General features: G+C 43.4%; 1 protein-coding gene and 1 long non-coding RNA gene across 4 annotated transcripts in view; one reads left to right on the top strand and one right to left on the bottom strand.

The window, feature by feature from the left end:
• LOC139422672 (uncharacterized) overlaps window positions 1–12,430 on the bottom strand; it is a 1,300,889-nt gene that overhangs the window by 229,727 nt on the left and 1,058,732 nt on the right. The window lies entirely within an intron of this gene.
• Window positions 6,301–12,430, top strand: part of LOC139422669 (one cut homeobox 2) — a 31,672-nt gene continuing 25,542 nt past the window's right edge. The window contains exon 1 of one of the 3 annotated variants that reach the window (XM_071173849.1): window positions 6,301–7,623. In XM_071173849.1, the coding sequence (XP_071029950.1) occupies window positions 6,501–7,623 (1,123 nt within the window). In that variant the 5' untranslated portion in view covers window positions 6,301–6,500. Of the gene's footprint in view, window positions 7,634–12,430 lie in introns of all 3 variants that reach the window. The other 2 variants (XM_071173851.1, XM_071173850.1) reach the window with 2 other exon arrangements.

Here is a 12,430-nt window from a genome sequence, read left to right as displayed (position 1 = left end):
GACAACCACAGGTAGCCTAGAGCAGCCTACTGACGACAACCACAGGTAGCCTAGAGCAGCCTACTGACGACAACCACAGGTAGCCTAGAGCAGCCTACTGACGACAACCACAGGTAGCCTAGAGCAGCCTACTGACGACAACCACAGGTAGCCTAGAGCAGCCTACTGATGACAACCACAGGTAGCCTAGAGCAGCCTACTGACGACAACCACAGGTAGCCTAGAGCAGCCTACTGATGACAACCACAGGTAGCCTAGAGCAGCCTACTGATAACAACCACAGGTAGCCTAGAGCAGCTTACTGATGACAACCACAGGTAGCCTAGAGCAGCCTACTAATAACAACCACAGGTAGCCTAGAGCAGCTTACTGACGACAACCACAGGTAGCCTAGAGCAGCCTACTGATAACAACCACAGGTAGCCTAGAGCAGCATACTAATAACAACCACAGGTAGCCTAGAGCAGCATACTAATAACAACCACAGGTAGCCTAGAGCAGCCTACTGATGACAACCACAGGTAGCCTAGAGCAGCCTACTGATGACAACCACAGGTAGCCTAGAGCAGCCTACTGATAACAACCACAGGTAGCCTAGAGCAGCCTACTGACAACAACCACAGGTAGCCTAGAGCAGCCTACTAATAACAACCACAGGTAGCCTAAAGCAGCCTACTGATGACAACCAAAGGCAGCCTAGAGTAGCCTACTGATGACAACCACAGGTAGCCTAGAGTAGCCTACTGATGACAACCACAGGTAGCCTAGAGCAGCCTACTAATAACAACCACAGGTAGCCTAGAGCAGCCTACTGATGACAACCAAAGGTAGCCTAGAGCAGCCTACTGATGACAACCACAGGTAGCCTAGAGTAGCCTACTGAGGACAACCACAGGTAGCCTAGAGCAGCCTACTTATGACAACCACAGGTAGCCTAGAGCAGCCTACTGACGACAACCACAGGTAGCCTAGAGCAGTCTACTGACGACAACCACAGGTAGCCTAGAGCTGACGACAACCACAGGTAGCCTAGAGCAGCCTACTGATAACAACCACAGGTAGCCTAGAGCAGCCTACTGATAACAACCACAGGTAGCCTAGAGCAGCCTACTGATGACAACCACAGGTAGCCTAGAGCAGCCTACTGGGGACAACCACAGGTAGCCTAGAGCAGTCTACTGATGACAACCACAGGTAGCCTAGAGCAGCCTACTGACGACAACCACAGGTAGCCTAGAGCAGCCTACTGACGACAACCACAGGTAGCCTAGAGCAGCCTACTGACGACAACCACAGGTAGCCTATAGCAGCCTACTGATGACAACCACAGGTAGCCTAGAGTAGCCTACTGACGACAACCACAGGTAGCCTAGAGCAGCCTACTGACGTCAACCACAGGTAGCCTAGAGCAGCCTACTGACGACAACCACAGGTAGCCTAGAGCAGCCTACTGATGACAACCACAGGTTGCCTAGAGCAGCCTACTGACGACAACCACAGGTAGCCTAGAGCAGCCTACTGATGACAACCACAGGTAGCCTAGAGCAGCCTACTGACAACAACCACAGGTAGCCTAGAGCAGCCTACTGACGACAACCACAGGTAGCCTAGAGCAGCCTACTGATGACAACCACAGGTAGCCTAGAGCAGCCCTACTGATGACAACCACAGGTAGCCTAGAGCAGCCTACTGACGACAACCACAGGTAGCCTAGAGCAGCCTACTGACGACAACCACAGGTAGCCTAGAGCAGCCTACTGACGACAACCACAGGTAGCCTAGAGCAGCCTACTGATGACAACCACAGGTAGCCTAGAGCAGCCTACTGACGACAACCACAGGTAGCCTAGAGCAGCCTACTGATGACAACCACAGGTAGCCTAGAGCAGCCTACTGATAACAACCACAGGTAGCCTAGAAGAGCCTACTGAGGACAACCACAGGTAGCCTAGAGCAGCCTACTGATGACAACCACAGCTGCAGGTAGCCTAATGCAGCCTACTGATGACAACCACAGCTGCAGGTAGCCTGGAGTAGCCTACTGATAACAACCACAGGTAGCCTAGAGCAGCCTACTAATGACAACCACAGGAGCAGGTAGCCTAGAGTAGCCTACTGATGACAACCACAGGTAGCCTAGAGCAGCCTACTGATAACAACCACAGGTAGCCTAGAGCAGCCTACTGGGGACAACCACAGGTGGCCTAGAGCAGCCTACTGATAACAACCACAGGTAGCCTAGAGCAGCTTACTGTCAACAACCACAGGTAGCCTAGAGCAGTCTACTGATGACAACCACAGGTAGCCTAGAGCAGCCTACTGACGACAACCACAGGTAGCCTAGAGCAGCCAACTGATAACAACCACAGGTAGCCTAGAGCAGCCTACTGACGACAACCACAGGTAGCCTAGAGCTGATGACAACCACAGGTAGCCTAGAGCAGCCTACTAATTACAACCACAGGTGGCCTAGAGCAGCCTACTGAGGACAACCACAGCTAGCCTAGAGCAGCCTACTGACGACAACCACAGGTAGCCTAGAGCAGCCTCTGATCCCATCTGGGCCAGGGGAAAGCTATGCATTTATAACCTAAATTTGGCCCATTTATTTGTGTTCTGAGAAAATGTGACTGATAGAATTTGGTTTATATTCAAACTTCAGGTGGTTAGGCTGCCTAAACCGTTTTAATCCAAGATGATCGACTGAAATTAATCAATCAATACCATAGTGATGATATACTGTGAGGTAGTTTTTAAATTACAGATGCAAAAGGCCTTCACGATGAAACTGTAACCGATGTGAAATGGCTAGTTTAGTTAGCAGTGGTGCGCACTAATAGCGTTTCAATCGGTGACGTCACTTGCTCGGAGACCTTGAAGTAGTTGTTCCCCTTGCTCTGCAAGGGCCGCGGCTTTTGTGCAGAGGGTCCCTGGTTCGAGCGAGGGGACGGGGCGAGGGGACAGACTAAAGTTATACTGTTACACAATCCTGCATACAGCCAGTTCAGCCCTGTTTTAGTTTTTGTCCAATCGCAGTTGTTGTCTCTTTCTGTGTAAAAGGTTTAAATGTTCTCATCCTCCCTGAGCCAGGAGTTGTTCTAGGAGTTGTTCCAGGAGTTGTTCCAGGAGTTGTTCTAGGAGTTGTTCCAGGAGTTGTTCCAGGAGTTGTTCTAGGAGTTGTTCCAGAAGTTGTTCTAGGAGTTGTTCTAGGAGTTGTTCCAGGAGTAGTTCTAGGAGTTGTTCTACAAGTTGTTCTAGGAGTTGATCTGATTAGATAATGAATCTGGTCCCATCATAGACCATAGACCATGTTTATAGCTGATTTATTACTATGACATATGCTACAACTAGGGTCCGGAGTTGGTTAGGTTAGCGTACTACCAGATCAGGAAAAACTCTTGGCCCCAGGAAAACAATTTTCCCCACACTTATCTGGGACATGTGGTGTCGCCTCTGAAATCATCACACAATGTTAGAAATTCAAAATATATATCCTGTATGATCTACATGTTTTTAGTGGTGGGTTTTTTAGTGGCTTCTATTGTTTCAAGTGGCTCAGTGCAATTGACAACTACTGCTACAATTTCAGAATGGTAAAACGAAATAAAACAAGTCAATAAATATTAGGACAATATCTAATAGCTAAATATCTATACATTTCAGCTGTTTCAAAAACATTGCTCTGCTATTGACATTTGTACCGTAAGAGTGTTGGCTCAAGGAGACAATTCTGTTTATTAAACAGCCCTGCTTCAAGGAGGGCAACTGTCAGGCGACTATCATTTGAGACAGCAAGTAAGCCATTTTCATTTTTTTATGTATTTTTACAAACGGGGTAGTAATATGAATTTAGACATCACACTGAGTGGTACAACTGCTGCTTCAAAAGACCAAAGATACAAAGGTGTGGAGAATAGGGATGTAGGTTAATCTGGAGAATAGGGATGTAGGTTAATCTGGAGAATAGGGATGTAAAGTTAATCTGGAGAATAGGGATGTAGGGTTAATCTGGAGAATAGGGATGTAAAGTTAATCTGGAGAATAGGGATGTAGGTTAATCTGGAGAATAGGGTTGTAGGTTAATCTGGAGAATAGGGATGTAAAGTTAATCTGGAGAATAGGGATGTAGGTTAATCTGGAGAATATGGTTGTAGGTTAATCTGGAGAATAGGGATGTAAAGTTAATCTGGAGAATAGGGATGTAAAGTTAATCTGGAGAATAGGGTTGTAGGTTAATCTGGATAATAGGGATGTAAAGTTAATCTGGAGAATAGGGATGTAGGGTTAATCTGGAGAATAGGGATGTAGGTTAATCTGGAGAATAGGGATGTAGGGTTAATCTGGAGAATAGGGATGTAGGGTTAATCTGGAGAATAGGGATGTAGGTTAATCTGGAGAATAGGGATGTAGGTTAATCTGGAGAATAGGGATGTAGGGTTAATCTGGAGAATAGGGATGTAGGGTTAATCTGGAGAATAGGGATGTAGGTTAATCTGGAGAATAGGGATGTAGGTTAATCTGGAGAATAGGGATGTAGGTTAATCTGGAGAATAGGGATGTAAAGTTAATCTGGAGAATAGGGATGTAAAGTTAATCTGGAGAATAGGGTTGTAGGTTAATCTGGAGAATAGGGATGTAAAGTTAATCTGGAGAATAGGGATGTAGGGTTAATCTGGAGAATAGGGATGTAGGTTAATCTGGAGAATAGGGATGTAGGGTTAATCTGGAGAATAGGGATATAGGTTTAATCTGGAGAATAGGGATGTAGGTTTAATCTGGAGAATAGGGATGTAGGGTTAATCTGGAGAATAGGGATGTAGGTTCATCTGGAGAATAGGGATGTAAAGTTAATCTGGAGAATAGGGATGTAAAGTTAATCTGGAGAACAGGGTTGTAGGTTAATCTGGAGAATAGGGATATAGGTTAATCTGGAGAATAGGGATTTTGAGAAATCTGGTTATGGTCGAGAAGAGAGCACATGGGAAGTGGGAGAGAGATAATGTATCATACAGGATGAATTCAGATTTGAATAACACAACTCATATATCCTGAAAAAGATTATAATTGTTATATTTCTGACTCAGATCTACTTCAGAGAGAGAGAGAGAGAGAGAGAGAGAGAGAGAGAAATCATTTGGTCTAGTTTTCAGTGATTGAAGGCTATCTGCACTTTGTTTGAGCATGTTACTCTTGCTAAAGAGGGCAGCAGGTAACCTAGTGGTTAGAGCGTTGGGCTAGTTGCAAGATCGAATACCTGAGATAACAAGGTAACACGTCTGTCGTTCTGCCTCTGAGCAAAGCAGTTAACCCACTGTTCCTAGGCCTTCATTGTAAATAAGATTTTGTTAACTGACTTGCCTAGTTAAATGATGGTAAAAATCGTAACTTTGCACTTGCTGTGTTGTTTTGCTCACCTATATATTTGGTAAAATTGGCAAAACAGGAGGAATGTGGACATGATGATGACTATAGCTCTACAAATATTACGTATTTGTTTATTTATATAGGCCTAACCTAAATTGTCCTTGTGTTTTTTTAGTAGTACATTGATATAGATTAATGCATGGTTGGTTTTCGAACTTGAAAGAAATGCATTTTACTGCGCACGTAACGTTACAATTTGAAACACCACAAAAAGCAACCTCCGGTGACAACCGGTAGCCTAGTATTTAGCGTATTAGGCCAGTAACCGAAAGGTTGCTAGTTCGAATCCCCCAGCTGACAAGGCACTTAACGCTAATTGGGTTTTTATAACGACATGCCATGACCTCACTCTAAGGGGGCGTTGGGGTATGCCAAAAACACATGAAAATTGACAAATATAAGCGCCACAGACTTACATGAATATCCAAATAATTTAATCATGTATTAATCTAATTATGCACCCACTGGTCGGTAGCCAGTATGTTCTTGTAGGCCTATGCAAAAAAAACAATCAAATAAGTATGGCCCAATGTTGACCATATACCTATTTAACCCATGCTATCAATAAAGTCTCTCACTGAAAAGTGTGTCTTGTTAAACTATTACAGCAGAGGAAGTTGAGAAGACATTTATACTTTCTGACAGACTCCAGATGCAAGAGACGCGTATAAATCTCTACCACCCTTTATATCTGACTTGCTCTACGCGTAAAAAAAAATAATATGGGAGAAGCAGCCAATGAAATGCCTTTGTTTGAACCAAGTAGCGACTCTGGGTGGTCAGATCAGCCGTCCGTAACAGTGAGTCCCCTCCCCCGCCAGCGTGTTAGGCTGTTCGTTCAGCAAGCCCATCCTGGACAGCTCCTCTTGCCTAAACATAATACGTAGGAGGAGGAGAGGCTCGGACATGGATCTAGGTAGACTCAGCACTGGCCCGTCTGATAGAGAGCGGAATTGTTTTTAAATGTAAAAAACAACAAAAAAAACAAAACGAGAGGCCTTAGAGAAAACAAAACGAAGGAAATACCCATCCCGGCACAAAACATAAACTAGATCAATGGACTGAATGAGGGCTGAATGAAGACTGCTTATAACGCCTATCGATGCCTGGCCAAGGATCTGGATGCCTACGCCATGAACCCAGAGATGACAATGGACAGCATTGGCAATCTGCATGGCGGACTGAGCCATGACCAGGACTTGATGAACAGCCACAGCCCCCATCACAACCGGAACGCGGGGGCTTCTTTGCGGTTACATCAGGATCTGGCTGCTGCGTCGTCGCGGTCCGCCATGGTGTCCAGCATGGCAACGATTCTGGACGGAGCCGGAGAGTACCGACCAGAATTATCGCATCCGCTCCATCACGCTATGAGCATGCCGTGTGATACATCCCCACCGGGGATGGGTATGAACGGCACATACACCACGTTAACTCCACTTCAACCGTTACCCCCCATTTCAACCGTTTCGGACAAATTCCACCATCCGCATCACCATCACCATCACCATCACCACCAGCGTCTCTCTGGGAACGTAAGCGGGAGTTTCACGCTGATGCGGGACGAGAGGGGTTTACCAGCAATGAACAACCTCTACAGTCACTATCATAAGGACATGACCGGGATGGGTCAGAGTTTATCCCCCCTGGCCAGCAGCCCTCTTGGCAATGGCTTGGGTTCTCTTCATAATACACAGCAAAACCTCCATAACTATGGCACTCATGGGCACGACAAGATGCTAAGCTCCAACTTCGATGCCCACACTGCCATGCTGTCCAGGGGTGATCAACACCTCTCACGAGGCCTCGGTGGCCCCACGGCAGGTATGATGCCGCATTTGAACGGGATGCACCACACCGGGCACCCGGGCCACTCTCAATCCCACGGGCCTGTGTTGGCTTCCAACCGGGACAGACCGCCCTCCTCCTCGGGACAACCAGGTAACAACTCGGGGCAGCTTGAAGAGATCAACACCAAAGAAGTGGCGCAAAGGATCACAGCTGAACTGAAGCGGTATAGCATCCCCCAGGCTATATTCGCTCAGAGGGTGCTGTGTCGCTCGCAAGGCACCCTTTCAGACCTCTTAAGAAACCCCAAACCTTGGAGTAAACTTAAATCTGGAAGGGAGACCTTTCGAAGGATGTGGAAGTGGCTGCAGGAACCCGAGTTTCAGAGGATGTCAGCCCTACGGCTTGCAGGTAAGACAAGGTATCCTCAATAAAACCGACCCGTCTCTGCTGATGTTTGTTGTCTGTCTGCCTGCCTCTCTGCTTGTAGTCAGGCTATAGCCCTGCAATAAAACACAGTTCAGTATCTATCTATCTATCTATCTATCTATCTATCTATCTATCTATCTATCTATCTATCTATCTATCTATCTATCTATCTATCTATCTATACCTCTCACTGCTGAGTAGGCTAGATAAATTACATTTATTTCAAATTAAAGTAGTAGTATTGTTATTAGTGATCCATAATAACGATGATCCCAAAAAATCAAATCAAAATCAAATCAATTCTCGATATCAATGACAAGGTCAAATGATTTCTCTCTAATATTATTTATCCATGTAATAATAGGCTATTTATGCTATGATATTCTAGCGTATAGGCCTACATTGGGGGTCGGGGGGGGGGGGGGGGGGAATTCTCTTTTAGTGATGAGCAAGTTCTTCTGATGAAATGTCATGTGTGGCTTTATTTTAATGTCGATATTAAATTATTATAAGCAGATAGATTGGACACACATTTTTTAAAATGTGCAGCACTGAAAAACAGCACCAGCACCTAATTTGAAAATCCCCTGAAAAATATAATAATTATACACAATTTTGCCGTTTGTTTTTATGGGGGAGGCCTTTCAATTCTTTATACACATATATATGTATACACACACACACATATATATATATATATATATATATATATATATATATATATATATATATATATAGTGTGTGTGGGTGTTTCTATATATATATACAATTGTATTTTTATTGAATAGACATATTTACACCTGGAGTAGGCAGGCTATTAATGCAGCCTACGGAATATTGTGCAAATACATTGCTATGACTTGTTCTGTGTGTCAAAGCCCTCATTGAGGAGAGAGAAAGGGACAGAGACAGACAGACAGACTGACAGAGAATGCTGTTGATTGTGATGAGGTTTTTCCAATCAAAGCCTGGGATGCGTTGAAAAGCGGGTAAATACATGCATGGTAGCCTTATAGTAAGGCTGGTGCACCCTCTAGCGAGAACACGTGGAACGACGCGACGGGCTTTCTTTTGTTCCGTCCAAGCGAACAAATGTACCCTCTCTGTAGTCGGTTCCCTTTCAGAATTGATTGTGGATTGCATTTACTGAGGTTTCCTCTTTTCTTTTAGTTCACTCTTCTCACAATCGTACAAAAAAAAATAGTGTTTAAATACACTGTACATTCAATTAATACACTAGTAATTTTAAGCAAACAAATATTGCCTATTAGTAATGGCAATGTATTTTTCATAGATTAATAACTCAATATGGACTATCCTAAATGTAAACTATTACAGGCGTACAGGCTGCATATTTATGTGCGTAAGTATAGTGTGGAAAGTTGACTGTTTTGACTAAATCGAGGGGGGATGTTGCCTGATGGAGATGAGGTTTGGAAAGGAAGACCAGACCAGCTGCGAATAGTGGATCAATATTTCAAATTCTGCGCATTTTCTAAAAGGATACGATTCAAAATTGCAGCCTGCTAAAAAACTGTACGAACAAAACAACTACACCATCAGATGTCATTTATAGATACAATACGTATTGTAGTGATTAGAACAACAATAGGGACATTTTTGAAGAGGCTATAATGCAATGACTAATATTGTACGAATGGAAAGATATTAGGTTGCTCCATATCGTCATCTGTCACATATTTTCCTTCCGCGATCAGTTAAATGCCATGACTTCATGCAGCGAACGTTGAAGGCCGTTTTAATATTCACAGGAGTTAATGGAGCGATTGTAAACACAATAGACACCATGACAACATCAACAAATATTATACCATTGGTTAGCCTTAAATGATATAGGGGAAAGGCTTTGCAGACTTCCCTTCTTCCCTGCAGCAGCATCATTCGTTTACAGAAGGCGGTAACTCTGCGGCCAGGCAGCTCAGGGCTTTTGGGGGAAGGTATTATGTGATCGGCTCGGTGCGAGGCAGCAGCCAGGGAATTGAAAAGAAGAACAGAAGCTGCAGAGCGCGCGGCTCAATGAATTATTGATATAAATCTCGGCGTAACCCACAGCTCGAGCACAAAACGTCACCTTGTCGTGGGTTAACCAGTTAGGCAAAACGTGGAGCAGGGCGCGAGGCTTTTGTTCGCCGTTCGTTGTGCAGATTCAGCGGGTGTAATAGAACAATTACGTCTATAAATATCACGGATTGAAAATGATAAATCATAAGATTATGTAAAAAAAAAAATGTGTTTGTAAATGCGTAATGTTTTTCTCTCCAATTAGTCAGTTTATGTCAAGTAGGCCTACATAAATATAGGTTTATTAATAGTCAATGAATAGTCAATAGGTATTTAGGCAATAACCACCGTTGCAGTAGCTGTTGGTCATAGGCCTATAGCCTACTAATTATTTGATACAACAGCTCCTAGGTAGAGAATTGAACGGGTGCCCTTTCTCTGCCTGGTTTCAGCGGGGAAAATGGCCTTGTCACAGCTTTATTAGTTGTAGTCAAATCAAACGTGACACTTGACTCAAACTTATTCCACCGGCACTCACACTGCTGCATGTAATCAGGCCTGTCCTGGTCCTGGCTGACATCTCCATGTGCCTGCCACGGACCCGACAACATTCCCGGTTACAGCTAGCCGAGCCGACGTCATTGATATGCGGTTTACAGTCCAGCTGAAATAACTTGACAAAATAAATAAATCACACAGGACAAGCGTCATGATAGAATTCTGGACTGTTGAGATTGAACAGGTAGACGTTATTAAGCCTATTCATAATTAACGAATGAGTGGAATTATATGCAAAATAAACAAATTAATAGGCCTATAAACAAATAAGAAACAAAAATTGGATAATAAATGGATCCTTAACTATAGACGATCGAAAGAAAAAAAAAACATAGGCCTATATTGCTTTTATTTCGAAAATAAAATTATGAAAATCTTTAAAAATTAACTATGGTGTTTGTGATGTCGAAATTATAGCGATTTAGGGAGAAATATCTTTAACACTATAATCATTGCTACATAGAAAAATACACTCCAATACCTCCACCTCTTTTGTGAAATTAAAACCATATAGACCGAATGTATTTCGCACAATATTCCTCTGGCGTCACTGTGAAATTAGACCCAAGCTAAAATAGGCCATTGGAAAAAGCAAATATTCTATGTCACATTTTACATGAAATTACGTTGTAGGAAAATGATGTTCATGTGATGTACTTGGGCACAGTAAAAACAAAGAAGAAGGGGGAAACATAACTAACGAAAACACACAGGACATTTTGTTTATTGTCGCTCCTGCCATTCTGTCCGTTGTGCAGTTGTCACTTTTTCCCAAACAAATCTGTTAGGCAGTATGGATGTGGATCGATGGCGATAATCTCCACAAGATTAAAAGGGCATTAATGCCGGCAACAATAACATAAACGTGTGGACCCAGTTCGCATTGATCTGTTGAACCCGATACGGTAGCTGTTCCAGTAAAGCTGATGACGCAGGCGGGGTTTTACCTTCTTCCCAGCACTGGAGCGACAGTATCTCTGCTGCCCTCTCTCTCTCTCTCTCTCACAACACCCACATCAACCGCCTCAGACCAAAGACTGAACCTGTCTGTTGATTTCACACTTTGGTTTGAGAAAAACTGAACTGAAACGTGTCTGAGATTATTATTTATTGCAGCCTAAAATTCTATGTTTTATATGTGATTTTCCTGGTTTTTCAGGCATAAATTAATTGAGAGTGGCAGTGTGTGTGCTATTCTAGTTTTGGCTTAACTGTCAGTTAGCCTTGATGTTTGTAGGAGAGCACTCATCCAGAAATGATTGATAAATTAAAAGTCAACATGATCATGTGCTTTATTGATTTATATATATATATTTTTAAATCTACTTTGAATAATGAAGTATACAGTGTATAAGTCTACAACCTAATTCTAAAATTGATAATATATATTTTTTCATTCATCAATCTAAACACAATACCCCATAATGACAAAGCGAAAACAGGTTTTTACAGATTTTGGCAAATGTATTAAAAATAAAAACAGAAATACCTTATTTACATAAGTATTTAAATTCTTTCCTATGAGACTTGAAATTGAGCTCAGGTGCATCCTGTTTCCATTGATAATCCTTGAGATGTTTCTACAACTTGATTGGAGTCTACCTGTGGTAAATTCAATTGATTGGACATGATTTGGAAAGGCACACACCTGTCTATATACGGTCCCACAGTTGACAGTGCATGTCAGAGCAAAAACCAAGCCATGAGGTTGAAAGGAATTGTCCGTAATCTGAGACAGAATTGTGTCGAGTCACAGATCAGGGGAAAGGTACCAAAAAATGTCTGCAGCATTGAAGGTCCCCAAGAACACAGTGGCCTCCATCATTCTTAATGGAAGAAGTTTGGAACCACCAAGACTGTTCCTAGAACTGGCCTCCTGGCCAAACTGACCAATCGGGGGAGAAGGGCCTTGGTCAGGGAGGTGACCAAGAACCAGATGGTCACTCTGACAGAGCTCCAGAGTTCCTCTGTGAAGATGGGAGAACCTTCCAGAAGGACAACCATCTCTGCAGCACTCCACTAATCAGGCCTTTATGATAGAGTGGCCAGACGGAAGCCACTCCTCATTAAAAGGCAGATGTCAGCCCATTTGGAGTTTGCCAAAAGGCACCTAAAGGACTCTCAGACCATTAAAAAACAAGATTCTCTGGTCTGATGAAACCAAGATTGAACTCTTTGGCCTGAGTGCCAAGCATCACATCTGGAGGAA

Source organism: Oncorhynchus clarkii, chromosome 12 (genome assembly GCF_045791955.1).
Source record: "Oncorhynchus clarkii lewisi isolate Uvic-CL-2024 chromosome 12, UVic_Ocla_1.0, whole genome shotgun sequence".
NCBI classification, from domain to species: domain Eukaryota; kingdom Metazoa; phylum Chordata; class Actinopteri; order Salmoniformes; family Salmonidae; genus Oncorhynchus; species Oncorhynchus clarkii.
Note: the sequence above shows the minus strand (reverse complement) of the source record. Positions and strands in the feature narration are given on the sequence as shown.